Source organism: Prorops nasuta, unplaced genomic scaffold, assembly GCF_024137725.1.
Source record: "Prorops nasuta isolate Cenicafe-Biocafe unplaced genomic scaffold, Cenicafe_Pnas_1.2 PNAS00006, whole genome shotgun sequence".
NCBI classification, from domain to species: Eukaryota; Metazoa; Arthropoda; class Insecta; order Hymenoptera; family Bethylidae; genus Prorops; species Prorops nasuta.
Window position 1 is genome coordinate 3,209,410 of NW_027116803.1, and position 18,816 is coordinate 3,228,225.

General features: G+C 35.3%; 2 protein-coding genes across 3 annotated transcripts; both read left to right on the forward strand.

Annotated features, from left to right (window-relative positions):
- Positions 1 to 10,893: 10,893 nt before the first annotated feature.
- On the forward strand, positions 10,894 to 12,696 carry MAGE. Of its 2 annotated transcripts, XM_066729123.1 has the most exons (6): positions 10,894 to 11,252; positions 11,320 to 11,512; positions 11,585 to 11,750; positions 11,813 to 11,913; positions 11,981 to 12,115; positions 12,198 to 12,696. In XM_066729123.1, the coding sequence occupies exons 2-6, from the start codon at positions 11,483 to 11,485 to the stop codon at positions 12,297 to 12,299; spliced, it is 534 nt and encodes a 177-aa protein (XP_066585220.1). In that variant the 5' UTR covers positions 10,894 to 11,252; positions 11,320 to 11,482; the 3' UTR covers positions 12,300 to 12,696. The 2 variants fall into 2 exon arrangements, with proteins under 2 accessions (XP_066585220.1, XP_066585219.1); XM_066729122.1 differs by having other exon boundaries at positions 10,894 to 11,512; positions 12,198 to 12,691.
- A 127-nt stretch (positions 12,697 to 12,823) lies between these two features.
- Slob (Slowpoke binding protein) lies at positions 12,824 to 18,707 on the forward strand. Its single transcript, XM_066729118.1, has 9 exons — positions 12,824 to 13,239; positions 13,509 to 13,927; positions 15,923 to 16,092; positions 16,187 to 16,452; positions 16,565 to 16,862; positions 17,831 to 17,922; positions 18,010 to 18,135; positions 18,216 to 18,289; positions 18,571 to 18,707. The coding sequence occupies exons 2-9, from the start codon at positions 13,593 to 13,595 to the stop codon at positions 18,680 to 18,682; spliced, it is 1,473 nt and encodes a 490-aa protein (XP_066585215.1). The 5' UTR covers positions 12,824 to 13,239; positions 13,509 to 13,592; the 3' UTR covers positions 18,683 to 18,707.
- Positions 18,708 to 18,816: the final 109 nt, after the last annotated feature.

The window sequence follows — 18,816 nt, forward strand, 5'->3', positions numbered from 1 at the left end:
TTGTCACACTGAGAGGTGTCTTTCTATTCAAACACTTCAACTAAAATGTTCTACCGAATTAAATAATAGAGTTTAAGATTCTTTATATGTATATAGATAGGAAACTCAAGAAACCTCAAATTGATAAAATTTTGTGATTGCAAAAAAAAGTTGATGATGACTAAGGGATAAAGTGACTGGACTACTTAAGACCTTTTTTACCACTAAAATCAATAATATGGTTATTTTCTGCTGGCTTTTCATTCATCTCTATCTCGCTAATATTAATGTAAATATTACAGGTTTAATCGAAGAAAAGGAGCATTGCAGCGTCACTCAAGTGTAGCATTGCTTATATATATAAGTGAATGGGTTATAAAGGGTTAGTGGTTTTCTCTCGTGGTTTGTTGGCACACTCGCATTGCTGGTGATTCTGAAGCAGCTACTCGTTTTCTTTGGGAATCTAGAGAAGGAGAGAAAGGGGATTTGGGATGGCGTGGCGTTGCACGGCGTGGGATGAGGCGAGGTGGGCCAAGAGAAGTGGCTTTCCCCCTCTGGCACCTTAAGGATCTCGGCGGACTTTCGAAGCACCTCTGTCGTGCGATGTTTAACTCTTATCAGATGCGAGCAACGAGACCGTCCAGAACGGCCAAGCTACCAGTTTAATGAGGCGCCCCTTAAATCGCTCGCTTAAACCATTTTCAGAAATATTAATGAACGCTCGACCAGATACCTTCCTCAGCCCCCCCCCCCCCCACCCCTCTGTCTTTCTCTCTCTCTTAATTGGCTGCCAGATCGACAAACAGTTTGCCTTGTGCGTGACTTTAAACTTAAATTCGTACACTATATTACAGGCCAGCTAAAATAATCAGTCGTAAAAACTGATTTACGATTCGCAAAACCACCAGCAGATATATAATAAAGTTTTCTGCGGTGGTGTACTGTAGGGCTTGTGTTATTTGATTACAACACTTACCGTTATCATGTTTAAACAAAAATCTGATAATGTTGATTTTCTAATAGGTTTTCTATTTCTATCAATTTCATTGGACATTATAAATACCAGTTTTTTTTTTTAAGTAATTCCACTTAATTTCTTTGATATTAAGTTTAATTTAAAATGGTAATATAATGCTCGAAATTTTCTATAGAAGTCCTATATGTAGTTTTAACTTTTAAACATTATATTTAATGTCCAAATTTATATGCACACACTACTTACTTGAGTATATTCCAGTTTTCATCGGTACAGGTAGTCGAAGAATTTTTATGGGACAAGCAGGATTGAATAACCAAAAACACCGCTATTATAAGCAAACCAGCACGATTCCTCTGCTTTTTATCTCAACAAACCAATCTTCAGCATTCACGAAGAAACAAAGTCTTCTCTTCAATTGTATAACAATTGCACCACTCGTAAAATGTATAAATTAAGGTAATAAATTTATATGTCTACTGATTAATTAATGCGATTTGTGCAACCTAATGACATCGTTCTTATTATTCATCAAATATAAAGTTTTTTCATACAGGCAAAAAAGATCAATTAGAATCTAGAGTAGAAATACCAGTTCAATTGGGATTGGGTAATTTTCGGGTTAAAGGTAGTTCGCATTGGTTAAGTGCGTGAAGCGTAAAATTTAGTGGATGGTAACGATGTCGCGGATAAGATCTGCAAAATGACGAAGGGGTTTTGGCTTTGGTCGATGGCCGATAATCTTATGCAGAATGGCTCTCTCGCGAGCTTGGTTAACCGCGAAGAGAGAGGTATATGACCAATCGGAAGACCAGAAGGCCAGTCACTCGTCTTCGGCACCTGCGCGTAATATTCGCCCCTTCCCTCTCTTTCACAGCACGCCTGCGTCATTTCTCCTTTTTCCTCGACGAATTCCTTTTTTACCTCCTTTCTCCCTTTCACTGCAGCGTTTCTTCTTCTTAATCCTTTTTTCTGCTTCTTCTGCTTCTTTGCACATACTGCTAAAACTTCTCCCATTGAAAGGACCGCCTGATTGCACCTAAACCGTAACCGGGTGGCAACTGTGCACATGCACAGTTCACCGAAACCGACCAATTAACGACGCTAATTTCGCGAGGATTGCAAAAAATAGTTAGAGGCCAATGCTGGTGGTTTACATTCAATTCTACATTATACGAAGAAACGAGTGTAACTCAACTTGGCGTAACGAGACTTTTACTCGCCTCGCGAATCCTTTCCTTGCCTTCTCCGAAGCAATTCTTCGCCGCTCCGAATCCTAAGATTCCTCAAAATGCATATTTTGCATATTAATGCACAAAAATATTATTTATTGTAATAAATGTGTGCTTAGAGATTTGTTTAGACTGGTTCGGTTAATCAACAAATCAATTTTCTAATGTTTGATTCCGTGGGTGAAAAATCTAAGATACAGGAAGGAAAGCTGTAAAACGTTGTATAAAGAATATTACTGTAAAATATCTGTCACTTTGTAATATTTTTTGGCAGTGTTATGGAAATATTCGTGCGAAGTTGATACTGTTAACAGCTTTAAATAGACTATTGGACAATATAAATGAGGTAGAGAAAAGGACATACTACAAAAATTTAAAGAGCCTAACAAGGTGTCGGCAAAACTAAACAGATTGGGTACAACACAAAAGATGAAAAATCGGGGAAGCAAAGATATTGCTATAACCTGGAGTAAAGAAATTTTAAAATATAGGAGTGTATCGTGACGAGTTTTGCCACTTCTACAATCAACTGCATGCAACCTAAAATTTTCGAATTCTTGCAATTAACAGTTTTTTTTTCTCAACCATTGTAGCAAAAATTGTCGTTCAACGCACAAAAGTATACGACAGTTTACCTATACATGTGTACATATACACATTTAGAATTTATAAAGAGACACTTTCATCGTTTCATTATTGCAAGCAGTAAGAATTATAAACTGAGTTTTCATTGAACTCGCTAAATATTACTAAGTTGGTCGAATTGAGCCGTCTAAAGCTAAATAATAACGTCTGTTAGGCATATGGAGTAACGATGGTTTAGTGATTGTAGCAAATTTGAGTAAATTATCGGGTTGCGCTACTGGAATTGTGGCGTGTCGCCTAGCCGGTTGTTAAGCTTCAGCCTGAAATTAACAATTACCGTTGTGCTTTGAATATAATAGGCGGCGCTAATAATTGAATTGGCCAAGAGAAATCAATTAAGAAACAAAGCACGATTGTTATCAACTCTATAACAGCTTAGTCTTTCCTTTAGCATAATCTTTTCTCTCTTGTTTTTCACCCGAAAAGTTATTTATTGCTTCGAATCAAATTTACAAGTTGGAGAAAATGTATCATCGTTCAGTTGAATAGAGGAAGCGATATTGTTTAAAAAATTATTAAAAATGAAAGATAAGAATCACTAGACAAATACATTATCAAAACAACACTATATTATAAACAATTGAAGAAAAAGTCAGATAAATTGATAATATTAAGCTTTGAATAAAATTTTAAGGCTACCAAATTCTTCTAGAATTAAAAATTAAGGGATAAATATCAATAAGATATCAGTCAATAAGAACAACTTTTAAATAATTAAAGAAAAACGATTAATAATTGATCACCTCATCGAAAAAAATGTTTATTTAAAATTTCCTATTCTATTTGTCAACAAATATTTTCAATTCTTATTATACACCACCGGCCATCTTCCGAATATCTTCTTAAGGATTAGTAAAGATGAAGCTGCAAATAAACACTTTTCAAAATACTATAATTTTGTTTCATTATCTTAAGCACCTTATCATAGTACACCCAACTTTCCCATAAAACGTGGTTCCTTTTAAGATTTTATTGAAACAATCATACTTATTTCCCTCTATTGCTTAGAATGAATAGAATAATAAGGCAATGGTGCAGACACCGCGCGAGAGTGCTGATGTGCGTTCATGCGAATGCTACTCGACAGAGCTACTGTCTTTACACATTGGCTCGCTGATTGGCTCCCGGCTCCCGCTCCTGACTACCGGTTTTCGAACGAGTTGACTCGGTGGTAGCCGAGTCTGGTCCTGACTGCTGCTGGCCTGACATGCATCCTCTCGCCAGACTGAAGAAAGAGTCGATAGAGGAGAATTCACGCTAACGAATACTAACGAACAACGTGGTAAAATGTGCGTGCGTGCAGTCATGGTTAACCAAGCGAGCCGCTCGTTACGCGAGGGGCAAAAGCGAAAAGGAACGATTATTTGGGTAATTAGAGGAGCTGCCTATAACCAGGCGGCATTAATCGTTTGCCATAATCGCTAACCTTCCTGACACTTTTTTATAACAAAATCTAATTATATCTTTATCCTTCCGTTCATTATTACTCAGACAACTACATTTTCCTATCGCTTTTCTCATTAAACCAATCCAGCAATTGTACCACTATTATACACTTGGCACGATGATTTAATTGTTTACAAGATAAACGCCACCACCCAGGTGGTTTTCGGAGGAAGTAACTTGGCCTGCCAATTAGGTTTCGGGAAATATGTCTCGGTGTGAACCGTAACAGCTTTGACTCATATTACCACCAAGACGAAATTTTACACGGCCCGATAGGAGCAACTTGTTTGCGCATCACAGTTGCACGCGTGACGTGTGATTATATGATTGTGTGAGAACTAGAGAGGTATAGCGTGTATGTGCACGTTGAACGTCGTACAGCCGAGCAGCTGCGACCGCTTTAGCAGGTGCACATGCAGCGAAGCTTTGCTTAAATAAGCATTACCCACTTCATTTTTGGCGGTTACATACCGCGAATAATAATTAACCTCGAGCACCCATTCCTTCTTATTCTCTTGTATATACGATCACCTCTCCGATGCTTGCATCCAACACCCCCGTGTGACATCGTATCCGCAAAAAGTAGTAAACAAATTTTATCAAGAGACACGGTAGTGTCTCGACGGCAAGTACATTACCGCCGAGCGCTACTGTGTAATATGCAGTAAGTTTGGTCGTTCCAATTTTCAAACTGATTTTTTTCCGTGAATGGTATATTAGCATAATTTTAGCAAGGTCTGTCTAAATTAAGTTTTGTAAAAGCTTTCAAATGAGATGCAACCTACGCACATCTCACGATTGCTTTCCTTACAGTTCCTTCACTCGTATTCTGTACGAATGACTAAAATTTGATTTTAAGACCTGTGGCTGTATGGTAATGTACTGTTTAGAACAATTTAAAAGACAGTTTCTTCGGTGAAGCCCGTAACTGCATTTAGACGCTTGTTTTCTCTCCTCGATATCTACTTAGTGTCAAAAACGTTCCTAAAACGTTCGTGATTGCTGACATAATTTAAAACATTGGAAAATATTCAAGAGTGGCATAAGGAGTGTATTATGGCAGTACACTGGGGAATTGAACGGTACACGTATACATTTTTGCTATAAAAATACAGAATAAAGTCAGCTGAAAAATGTTACCGAAACAATTTCCATACTGCATGTACTTACACGCGTTCAGTGCAATTTTCATCTTTTACTACCCGTCACTGAATGCTCAAGTGCGTGATATGCTAATCCCTAAATGACAATATCATTTCACTTTATATGTAAACAAATCGGCCATGCATATATTGTCAACAAAACAACGCATGATCCCATGTGGTAGTCTCGTCCAAAACAACCAGAGACTCGACCCTACTTCCGTCCTCCAATCCCCGATAAACACTGCACGACACTGCACGCACACTCTTTCAAACCTCCCCCCTACAATATTATTCGCCTCCGAAAGCAATTTTTCAAGGATGACAAGGACAAAGGATATTGATGTTTCTATTCCCAAGAGAATCTGAACAATGGGACGAAAGTCGGAAGAAATTTCGCTACACTCTCGTGGCACCCTTGATACAAACTGTACACACGCTACAAATAGCAGAAGAGCTTTCACTTTCGGGAATCCGGTTCCGGCGCTGCGGTCGTTTCCGGTGGGCACGTGACTGCATCACTCAGTCATTGGCCAGAGGGAAAAGGAACTGCTACGCGTATAGTTGTGATGCAAGATTGAGCCTAGGGTATTTGGTATCCCCACCGTGACTCACGGATACTCATCGAGATAGAAACTGGTAGCATAGTGGGGGGACCAAATACCCATGATCTTGCATCACTGCGATACAGCTTCGACAGGCAGTAGCGAATAAACTGCGCATTAATCTGTGTTATCCGTTTCTCTTTTTTCCGAGTCATAAAACTTTATGTGTGACGAGAGACGCCAGACGCCAGTCATCGGTGGCTCGACCTGTCGGGTCGGACTTGCAAATTACGTAATTCTTTTTTTCATTCACTATAAGCTGCAACACGCGAAGAGTGGAATTACTGGCGCGCATCTTGGACGGAAATTGATTATACGTATCGAACGATTGGCATTTCGCGCAAACGAGGGAAAAAAGCAGCTGAGCAAGACCCGATTGGTCCGCGTGCTCCACTCCGTTGCTAACTATATGGCTACAATTCACGACAGTGATCTGCGCGTAACTCGTGCATCGTTCGAGCGGAAAGATATAAAGCCTAGCTCCTCAAAAGGGAGAGCAAATAAGTTTCGATCGCGACGACTCGACTATACGCGACTCCTCGCGAACATGTATTTTTCAATAAGTTTTAGACCACTTGGTTCTAATTTTTTTAATTATACACATTATGCAGTATGATATAATAGTAATTATCGATTAGTTCTTAAAATATTAATCTGAATATATACTTTGCGATAAAATAATGTTCCAAAAGATATAAAATTGCTACAATTTTTCACTTTAACGAAATAGAATAGTTGATTGACAAAATAGTTTGGTTTTCATAGAACTCTGGATGCCGAAATCTATCGAAGCTTTTAATCTTATCTAAATTATTCCATTAGAAAACTTGTAGAATAGTAATTCAAGTTTTTTTCCTGTGCGAATAGATTCACGGCATAACACGTATGTACGATTGCCACTAGACATACTTTGAACAAGCACTGTCAATTAATTTTCTTTTATTATGCAACATGAGTTTAATATCACGAGAAACATCTGTTTCCACCCTTTTCCTAAAATCTTCGCCACGAGTTAACTCTCTCGGTGGTACTTAACAGCGTATATCAAAAAAGTTGCAAGAGAGAAGCATATAATACAGTGCAACTGACATAATGTTTTGAAAGCGATAAAACAATAACCTGCAAAAGAAAGATTGCAAATAAGATTTCTGTTAGTTAATCAAGGAAGCTTTATTCAAAGTTACACATATATACAGTAAAATTTAAACGCGTTTATGCGTGATGCACGTGTGCAATTGAAAACAGTGTATGAGACACAGAAAAATCAGAGAAAAAATAATAGCAAAATGGGCAAATATTAGAGTTTGGAAGAATATTTATGTGTATAGGAAATAGAGTATATATATATATATATATAGGGAGAAGATAGGGAAAGGCCTACGGAAGTTACAGGACGACAAGGGGACAAATGATCCGCATGTAATTGAAAGACAAGGGCTCGCTGGATGAATTGCACTCTCGTGTCTTCGTTTACGAGTATTGTGTCAAAGCCCTTTACTCCTGTACATATAGCTATACATAAAGTCCCTAGAAGACTGTCGGAGAGACAAGACCACCCTGTTCCCTGCTTTCCCATTTCTAGCTCTTCGCAAACAGCCTGACCTCCCGTCGAGTAGCCTTGCACGCAAAGTATCCCACTTTTCCCCTGGGAGTCCTACCTTGACCAATACTGTATAATACATGACTCCAATACGTTCCAATAGAAAAGAAGAAAAAACTTGTTACTTGGTAAATTAAAACATGAGAATTGCATTTGAAAAGATTTAACAGTTTTTATACTTTCTTTTTTCTTTTGTTTAACGAGATTTCTAAGCCATGGAGGATCCAAGCTAGGATGATGGAATCCAGTGGGAAGGACAACGTTAAAGGAGTCGTGGGATTTACGTGTAGCAGCGACCATAAAGCAAGATTAATGAGGCGAAATAGACTCTCTGGTTGGAAGTTGGCGGATTGTTGGCGCCAGCTGACCGATCCTTTTGCACGAACATCAACAAGCATTCTCCTCTCCAATTCAATTCAAGTGCTCCATGCAAGCCTCTATACAGTCTAGTTTAGATGGCGCGCTTTTACTTCACACGAACAACTGAAAAATCTTTATATATATATACCATAATATTGTCTGAATCTAGGGTGACGATCCTCATATAGAGACGTCACGTAGACAAATTTTACTGGAACGTGACAGAAATAGTTGGTTTTTTTATTTTCGTATACGTTAAAATTCCGAGATTAAGCCGATAGGCGTCAATACAATTTTCAATTTCTAAACTTAATTAAACTAAATACTAAAAGTGAACAACTTATCAAAAAATTGTTTTTTAAAAACCAGCTTCAAATATCAATCTAATTTATTTTTAAATATATAGCGCTCCTAAACGTTTATAAAAACTCTAAAAATTCTTTAAAATTGTTATGTAGGAGTATGAAATTTTGCTACATGTGGTTTATATTCTTTAGAATGGCGAATTGATAAGTGGAACAAAAATTGAATAGAGAAATATATAAATTAAATGATTTAAATACGTGCATAATAGAGAGGAGATGCAAAGAGAAAAGATTTGGAGTGGCAAGGATGAATTAGGTTTGGTGCCATCCCAGCTGAACGAGCAGAAACGCGAATACGAATGGCAAATGGCGGGTGACAAGGCATCGGCATCTGCGCTTAATTAATGCAGCATCAGTGGATGGCGTGGGGTGCGGCGACACAGGAGCTACCACGAGAGATTGTAGAATAAGCTCGAAGCTCTGCGACAGCGATTGTGGTTGCACTACTACACTTATACGGCTGGCCGGTGCTAGTGTCTAATACTATATAGTAGTCTACCCCAAGTCGTCCCAAGGTAGTAGTACATAAAACTTGTGCAGTGTAAAGGGTCCAGTAAACCTAGACAAAAGATAGCAAAATGTCTGCAAAAAACTTCAACAATTATTTTCTTATTTATAAAATTTTTTCACTGGAGTATCTATATACACTTGTAAATTAAATTTTGGTTGGTATTTTAAAAAAAAGTGGATTAGTACTAATGAAAAAAATCACGATCAGCAGTAGAATATTCTTCTTATTTATTTTGTAAGAGGGAATAGTTTCTAAAAACTCATTATCAGCAGATTCCTCGAAGCTGTTAATTCCTCGAAGGGAATTTTTTAAAAGTCCGAATGTTGTAGCCGATAGAGTATAAAAAAGAAATTGGAGAACAAGACCCTACTATGTAAGATACGCCCATGCAAGTGTTGCGAGCTGCTTGCATTGCGACCTGCAGTTGCGACAGTGCGGCGCCAGTCCCACAGACTCTCGGTGGCAGTCGGTGGACACCGTGAACGGTGATGGCGATTGGTGGTTGGTGGGTGGTAGTCGCTGTAACCGGTGCCCGGTGGCGGTCGGCCAGTCGGCCAGGTCTCTACACTTACTGAACAGTCTGGTCTTTCTCTCTTCTCGCCTTTGCACGAACAGTTGCAATTCAGCACCAAATTCCTTTTAATATGCAACTGATACTTAGCAGCAATAATGCGCATTGCGTTTCAAATGTCGATAACCTCTACAATAATGTTAAACTTCTGGCACTTGGAATATTCCTCTGACGATAAATCAAATTTCCTTGATTTTTATTGCGAGTAAAGTAGCTTTTATTACATCTCTCCTATACATCATGATCCTAATTTAACTTAGGAAAAGTATTTTTTTTTTTTAACGTCAGCAATTTCATAATCAGCATACAACTATATATATAATTGTCCTTTCAAGTAAAACTTCATTCTTTTAGGACTCTTTGAATTCCTTATAGATCTTTGAACAGTATATATAAGGTTTTCAAAACTTTTTCATTATACAAATTAATTTTTAAAAAATTAACAGTACCTGATATTATTATTTTCTATTTATATATTCTCAAAAATCGCAGGACAATGTTACAGAGGATTTTTTATGAATTGATTAAGCTTCAATAAGTTATAAAATAATTTTTAAATATGGTTGTATATTCAAAGCTGTAGATATATCCGATCTGTAAATGTCGGTATTCACATTGTTCTGAAAATAGTGGTATTGAATACAAGATGAAGTCTAATTCTAAAATTTAGCAAGGCGGTTAATTACTCAAAAACTGGAACTTAAAAAGTGAATGAACAAATATTCTTCTTTAAAGAAATATCTTAGGTATTGAGTAAGGTACGGTCTCGAAAAAAGGATCAGTGCATCACGCAACTATACTGGAAGCAACCCAGGAGAACGCAATCCTAAAGATGAGTAAAGGAATAGAAAAGTTTTTTTTTTAATTCTTCCTCCTGAATGATAGAAGTAGTATATAAGGTATAAGAGAAATAAGCATGAACTTTTTTTCATTCATTGCAAAACCAATCTATTGTAACAACACAATTGGATAGAATAGATTGCTAATGAATTAAACAATATCCAAAAATCTAAGCTACAAATTAACTCCTCCGTAGTGTCACTGTAGTGCTTTTTGCCAACTCTCTTCTTCTTAAAATCAATCTGTATCGACTGTAACATCAGTATTGCAGCAGTCCCTGTAATGCCGACCTCGTTTTACCATCCTAACTTCTTTTTCTTGCCTCTCTTGGTAAAGAATACTTTCTCGGCTTTCCTTGATCGTTATTTTTTCCTAATTTTGAATATTATGAAAATCACAAAGTTCTTATTTGTACCTTCAAAAATAAATTTGATAAACCAAGTTCTTTTTTAGTTATATCGACTGATACAAAATGAATTTGCTTGTAGTTATTTCCTAAGGATATAGGAGCCAGCACCAGTTACGGTAGTTTTCATAAACTGCTTTACCCTAGAGCCTTATTTAGGACGATTCAAATTCTATTAGCTTCTGTAGATCTGACTGAGACTGTAAGTGTGGAAAACGCCTTTAGAGAGAAATTTTGTTTTTACCATACTAGCATAGGTTTATGCTGCTACTACTGTCTAGTGTCTACCTGCAATTTACCAAAGAGTTTTTCGATTTAAAAGTTGATGTGTTTTTTCAAAAACAGGGGAGTGTTGAAAATTTATATATATTTAACAATTAATATTATAGGAAGGGTATTAATCTTTCCTCCCAAATTAATGCTATTCTACGCTACTTGTATGATATGATATACATATAATGACATATATCATTACTCTGTATCGATACATATCGTAGAGTGGAAAGTGTCGAACTCGATTGTATCGATGTTTCGATATATCGATGTTTCGATATATGTATTATAATTAAAATTTGTAAATAATTCGTTTACATATATTTTATAGATTTACTAATATTACTATATTCAATTATGAATTCCAGCGGTAGCTCTCAATTAGAGCAAATAGATGACGAAGAATTAAAGATAAAAGCTCAACGAGTCATCAATTTCTTTTTGAAATTAACTGATCGTAAATATTTGGTAACACGACAACAAATAGTGGAGTACGCTCTTGAAAACACCAGTAGAAACTTTAAACGTATTATGGATTTGGCTATACGTTTATTAAAAGCTGTATATATTTTATTGCCCTCAAGACTTTTTATTTATAAATATGTTAAATAAATTATAATCTTTTATCTATAGGTTTTTGGCTTTGAGGTACACTGCATAGAAAAAAAATACATGTTGATAAACCTGCTTCGTAATGATAACAATCACCTTAAATACAGTAAAAATGAGCAAATAGAATCTGTTTTGCTTATGATTGTTCTTCCAACTATTTTTATGTGTGGAGATACAGTTGAAGAGGGTAAGAGTGATTTTCAATGATAGTTAATATTTATCAAATTTCATATTAAATTGATTTTTTAGAGAAACTATTTACATTCTTAAAAACATTGGATATTATGAATGTCGATGATGTTGATCTTCACCATCACTATTTTGGTAATGTAAAAATGCTGTTGACAGAGGTAAAATTTTATCAAACTTCACTGTAATAGTTTAAATAAACGTAAATTAAATCTAGCACATTTCTAGACTTTTGTAAAACAAGGATACCTTGAAAGAAAACTAGTAAATAAATCTGAGGAAGATCGTAGGTATGAATACAAAATTGGTCCACGTGCTTTGATTGAAATATCACCACGAAAGCTTCTCCAATTTGCTGTGAAGGTAATAAAATAATTATTTTTTTTTTTTAGAAAATCCACAAAGTGTTTTTTACTACTCTAAACATATTAATTAAAATTAACAGGTGGATGGTACTCTAAGAATGGAGGAGTGGACGAACCAATACAGAGCTGTGTTACAAGCCGAAGAGGAGATGCAACAAGAAAGCTTAGAAGAGTCCTCGTGATAAAACTTAGAATAAATGACTGGAAATAATTTTTAGATATTTTTATAATAAAAACTTGCAAGGAATCGTGTGTTTATTTAAATTGAATGTAAAAAAATGATGTAAGGCTTGTCCTAATTTTTTAAAGGTCGATCGGAACGGAAGCAGCCGTAGAAAAGCTATAGGAGTGGGTTTAAAAAGTTGGTATGTGGTCTTCAAGTTCAACAGTGAGGTCAGGAGAAGCCAGAGTACATGTACTATCGTCCTACTTTAGGGGTCAGCCGATGTTCATACATCTCCACTGTGGTTGGAGCGGAGCTACTGCTACTAGATTTATTGGATGAGCTATCGCTATGTGCGACGAAGGATCAAACTTAGGAATTAGGAGAGAGTTTGAGAGTCGAGAAGGGGCTGAAAAACTAGATAAAAGAGAAAGAAGATGAAGCTCAGGGGAAGAGATAAAAGAACTGAAAATAAAATGGATTACAGCGAAGGATAAAAAAGAGGGGAGGGAGTAAGAGATAGATATAGACAGGAAAGAGGGAGGAAGCAAGTTCGTGGACCCGCGGAGCAGAATTTGCCGTGCGCAGACACGAACTACTACCTGTCCGGTGAATCTGTGTCAGATCGGGGGCGGGGGTTGCACAGGGTGCAAGCACAATACCTACCTTCTAGCCGTTCAGTGTTCATCTACCCTACAAGCCGGCCACTGGCTGCTTCTGTTTTAGCTTATTCCAGCCTGACCGGTATCATTTCTCGTGCATCTATCATCCCTATGTCACATACACACCTTATATACTTATCCATTATCCATGACTGCCATAACTTACCAGAAAAAGTTTCACACTTGTAAAATTTTAAGGGACAAGTGCATTTTGTGCCATTACCTACGTGGACCAATAGCAAGACCTGCCTATAATGCGATAAAACTGAATTACGTTCAACAATATTAGAGATTAAGGTAATTCCAAATAGTTGAATTAATCTTGTTGCTAAAATTCGATTTATCACGCGTAGCACAAGTTCATTCCCGGCATCAATCTTTCATCGAGGCTTTGACTAGTAATTTAATTGTGAAAGTATTAAAACTACATAATATAATAAGAGGGATTAGAACCAATATCGAATGACCGATTCAAATCACATTTTAATAGTTTCTGCGAAGCTTCAAGTTTTATAGGAAATTCAATTGAGGGAAATAAGATTGATGATTGATTTGTTTACTTTTAGTTGTAAAGCGGGACCAAAGAAGGAGAATCCTTAGCAACGAGAAATAATAGCAAATAGTAGGAGGAAGAAAGATCGCGTGTCGTAATGTTTAGCCTTTATCAGAGTCTAAATAGGAAGGACGATAGTGATAGGAGGGATGATGAGTTGACGGGGCACGACCGATTTTGTCAGGAGAGGCCACGGACGCGCAAGAAGCGTCGAGCTGTCAATCGCAGAACGCAGAGTGCCATAGAACTAGATTCCGAGGCCATCGTATCAGCACGTAGCATTTTACGGCGTGGAAGAAGTGCCAGCATCGAAGATGATGACAGTGAAGAAGAGAAAAGATACCAACTCACTAATAAAATCGACAATCTTGCCAAGGTTCTCTTCAACCGTCTATCCGCTGCCAGAGGATGTAAAGATCAAAATGAAATTAGGTCAGTTTTTTCAGCCCCACCGATCAAATTTTATCAACGAGTCATCTAGTTTTTCTTGCCTCCACATGCTCATTCATCTGCACAGAAATTTTTCTTGCGACAGAATTTATTATTCTCTATACCTTTAATTTTACGTCCTTTAATATTATGAAGGGTTTTTTATACTTAAAATGAGTTTTACTTTGTAAGTACTACCTGTGGGAACTATAGACTTTATAAAAGTTTAAACGATATTTATTTATTGTTTCTTCTTCTTCGTAAGTTGATTTCGTCAAATACGACTTTTCGACTTAGAAGACCAGTATGGGTACCGATGAACATCTCCCATTTTTTTTGTTTTTTTTTGTTTTCTACCTTTTTTAACTTAAATATTTGCTTTCAAGATATCATATCAACCATGTTTTTTCAAATATATCCTGTAAAAATTATTTCCTTACAGATTCCAGCTCCAAACAAAATTAAAAATGATTGTGGCAATCTTAATAAACATGATACATAAATTTCAGGATTATACTCAATTTCTCCTAATGAGAGAAAGAAAAATAACGAAAGCAGTAAACAAAATTAAGCTGCAACCTTGTACGACCTCGTTAATCTTTATCAAATGAAAAACTTTTGAACCAGATATTTTCTTTGTGTTTTCTCCTCTTATATTATTTTAAAAATCATTGAAACACGCCCAACGTGAAGAGTCTTATATTAGAGAATAAAAATCAGTGCTACATTTTACGATGAATCTTTCGTTTGATCACTATATATATATATATATATATATATATAAGTAACGTTAACTCTGAAAAACGAGTAGGCGCTGTCTAGCAGCTATTCTATTCGAAAGACAGTCAAAGTCGCTTCAAGAGGCATGTACAAGATGCCATTAACAATACACGTTTCATACTTATCTCATGTATCGAATCGACCCTCTTACTTTTCCTCTCTTTTGTCTAACATTTATTTTTCAAACCAAAGAAAATTCATTGTATACCATATATTAGCCTATATTGCTATGTCCATTTATATTTATATATTAATCATTATGCAAATTCTTAAATATTCCAATTCTAATTGCATATTATAAATTATTTTACAATACATTAATATCTATATTAAATGCTCCAAAATCCATTTAAGAAAAATGTTGCCGTCTTTTACCAGAGATCGATAACAATACTTTATCCGGTTAATGATATAAGCCCATCATTACAGTTCTGTCTATAGTTTAGGTTCGAAATAAATAAACACCTCTAATCTGTCTCACTTGTACATACATTCTCCACTTTCAATTATAGCCAGTGTGTACTGTCGAAAATTACAAAGTAAAGAAATATCAATTTAGCTTTGCGATCAATAAGTCTCGTAAAGTCTTTAACTTCCTTTAATCTATCATAAGAAATAATTTCCTCGACATGGACGTGACGCGCATTGATGTCGAGTCTCATAGAAACTGTCAACAAGATTTAATTAGAAAACTTAGACGTTGCGAAGGATTTCAAACGCGCAGGTATTGATATTTCAATCTAAGAGTGATTTTCTTTCTTTTTTTTCTATATTATTTAAGAACCAATAAATTTTTCAATGCAATATTTGTTAAATAGAAAAAAATGTAAAACAATAGTAATACATAATGGTGATCAGCTTTGGTTTCTTTGTAAAGAAATATGAACAAGAAAGAGGAAATCGTATATCAGATTAATATTTAACATTATTTCTTATTGGATGAAACCTTTGCAGTCGTAGAGCGGCATGGTATAATAGTAAAAATAGTGATACGCGCTGGCTATATTTTTCTTGGCTCGATGGAACAAGCTGCTTTAAGCCTCGACCAAGAAAAAGAAATTCTTACGAATTACCAGTTCACGAAAGTGAGAATGTCGAGACGATAAATACAATTGAAGAGAGGTATTAATATTTACTAAAAACTAAGCATTTGACGGAAGTTTGTTAAGAGAATTAATCCAAAAACATAAAATAAAATATTTAAAATAATTTGTGCAGAAATGGCCGTCATAGTTACAGCGCTTTGGATCATGGAGCTTCTGCCAGCGACGAAGCTGGTGAATACGTGGAATTGGAGAAGAGATCCAGAGATCGTGCTTTATCAATCTGTCAGATGTACATTCAAAGAACGCCGCGCTACAATCTTATAAAACAGCTGAACAACGTTGGTAGGTTTTTCTACCTTCCCTTTATATATAGTTTTTATACTAATAACAATTCGAGAGGAAAACAGGAAGTGTAAAACAATGTTCATATTTTTAGGATCCAGAGTTGACAAGCATTGGTTTGCTGTAAGGGATACTGCATTAGAAACCGATAGACTCGTCACCCTAGCTCCGCTAAGCCGAAATTGCAAATTGAGCATATCGTCATCGACCAAAGATATTCTAAACCATTTGTTCCTTGCTCTGCAGCATCCTTATATTTGTCCTGTGTTCGATATCGACTTTATTGAATACGAAAATAAACAATACGTCATTCTACTCCAACCGATTAATCAAGGAAGCCTCAAAGATCTCATCTACAATGTAAATCAGCTCATTTCTATATTACACGATAATAATCAATTTAATCTGATAATATAAAGTATTTTTAAGATTAATGTAAAAATTGATAACAATGAGAAGTTTGATTCTACAGATCGAGAGGAATTCCTGGAACGAAGACTGGAGTCAGAAATACGCTTCGAGGGGTAAAGGTCTACCTCTACCACAGGTCCAACAAATGGGTCGACAAATATTAGAAGCCTTGGTTTTTCTAAAAGAACGAGGCTTTCCTACTGTTACCCATTTACATTCCGGAAATGTCGTTATTCAGAATGGCGTGGCGCGTCTTGCGGGCCTTGAAAATACCCTTCTGTGTTTCACCAGCCGCATTTATCCGGTTGTAACGTCTAGATTATCACAACAGAATAATGCAATTGATACAATATGCTTTGGTGAGAGCTCTTAATAATTAATTAAGCAGGAGATTAACCCTCGGCTACAGCATTGGATTAGAGTGATTTATCTCGTTTACAGAATTTAAAGTCTGGATATTTTTAATATTCAAGTAATTTTAAAACATATTAGGTACCTACGTAATTAGAAGATTTTTCACTATTCCTTCTTTTTTCTCATCATCTGGTGTATAAATTTCAGAAAGACTTTGAAATTGTTGCATTGAATGAATAAGGGATGTGCATAATTCATAACGTTGGATTAGACTCAACCATGTACCGTAAAATCGTAATTCGAATACAATGCTGTAAATGAGAGTTAATTGAGTCAGTTAAAATCTAAGTAGTCAGTACTCACAAAATTTACATTTCATTGCACCAACACAAAAGCTGTACATTAAAAAACAAAGTGGAAGTAATTAACAATAATATCCTTCTCATGAAAAAGTTACGGCAAATTAACTTATTTTTGATAAAAGTAACTTAATAGTTGGACGTAGTTTTGCTAAAAGAAACCAACCTACTTTTAAACTTTTTATATAATTGAGATTAATGAAATGTATCTAAACTATATAAATATGAAGTTTAATGATAATTTTCTTATATATCTGCTTTTTTCAGTTCGTTTCTTGTAACTAATATTATACAATATTGTATGTTATATTTCATAAAACTGTTGGTTTTTGTTCGTATAGCTTCCTTTAATTATATGTGTTTGTCATTAGTCCAGTCATTGTAATTCTGCATATATTGAAAGGTATATCAATCATTCATTCATAAACGATGTATGATTAAACGACTATACTTTTCATTCAGTATCAAACCGAAGTAGTTGAGTATAATTGAAGGAAAATTTAATAAACACGCATTAATAACATTTAAAAAATTGTGATAATTTATGAAAAATGTACGTAAGCAAATTTGCATTTCTTTTTTTAAAAACTATATCTATTTTTATTATACTTTAGGTCATATGCTATTTGAAATGTGTGCTGGATATGAGCTATGCTGCTTCAGACCAACAGCATCGCATTTATTGGACATCGAAATGTACCCTCAGGTATTGCAGTTCACGTTTTCTTAAATTGATTATTAATAATAATTACTATTAATAAGAAAATATAGGACGATATGAATTATTAAACAGGTAATAAAACTTTTGGAATTTATATTTGAAACTCCACGAAATCGATGTCCCACTATAGAACAGCTACTTATTCACGATTTATTCAGGAACATAGACCTTCGTGAGATGAGAAGCGCACCAGTTACCGTAATCCATTTCTCAGTTTATTATTCTACATCATTATATACCCTTTATTCTCGGTACGAAATCAATTTATTTTCTTATAGATATTTAGGCCGACATTAACACCCTCCATAATAAATTTACTCAACGAAATAAAACATCAAAATAATGGAAAAAGGTATTTTAACATTTGAATAATATCAAGTAATTTTATTTCACTAAGGTGTTTAATTTCTTTTGAAAGCATAGAATTTAATTTAGTTGGAATTATCTCAGTCAATATTTTAAGTAATAATTATCTTTGTTTTATTTTCAATACTTTATTTTGCATGCTTAGCAGACAAAGATCACGCTCTATAAATGATGTTCTCTTAACACCTAAATTTTGGTAATGAACACTAAGCCCTGATTTTATCACTAAATTAAAAAATAAATTGAATTTTCTCTTTTATTCTGTAGATTAGAAAGTTTGGATAGTAGCGATATGATTTCGCTGGAAAGTCCTGAAGGGGAATACGAGGATTCGCTACTTGTTCAAATATACAACGAACTTTCAAACACGAGTATATAAGATGGGAACAATTTAGTTTCAATTATATCATAATAGTCTCACAAATTTAATGACATTTAAAATTATATTATTTTCATGAAGTGCCAATGAAATTGACACGTTATAAATACATGCTATGACCGAGTAAAATCATA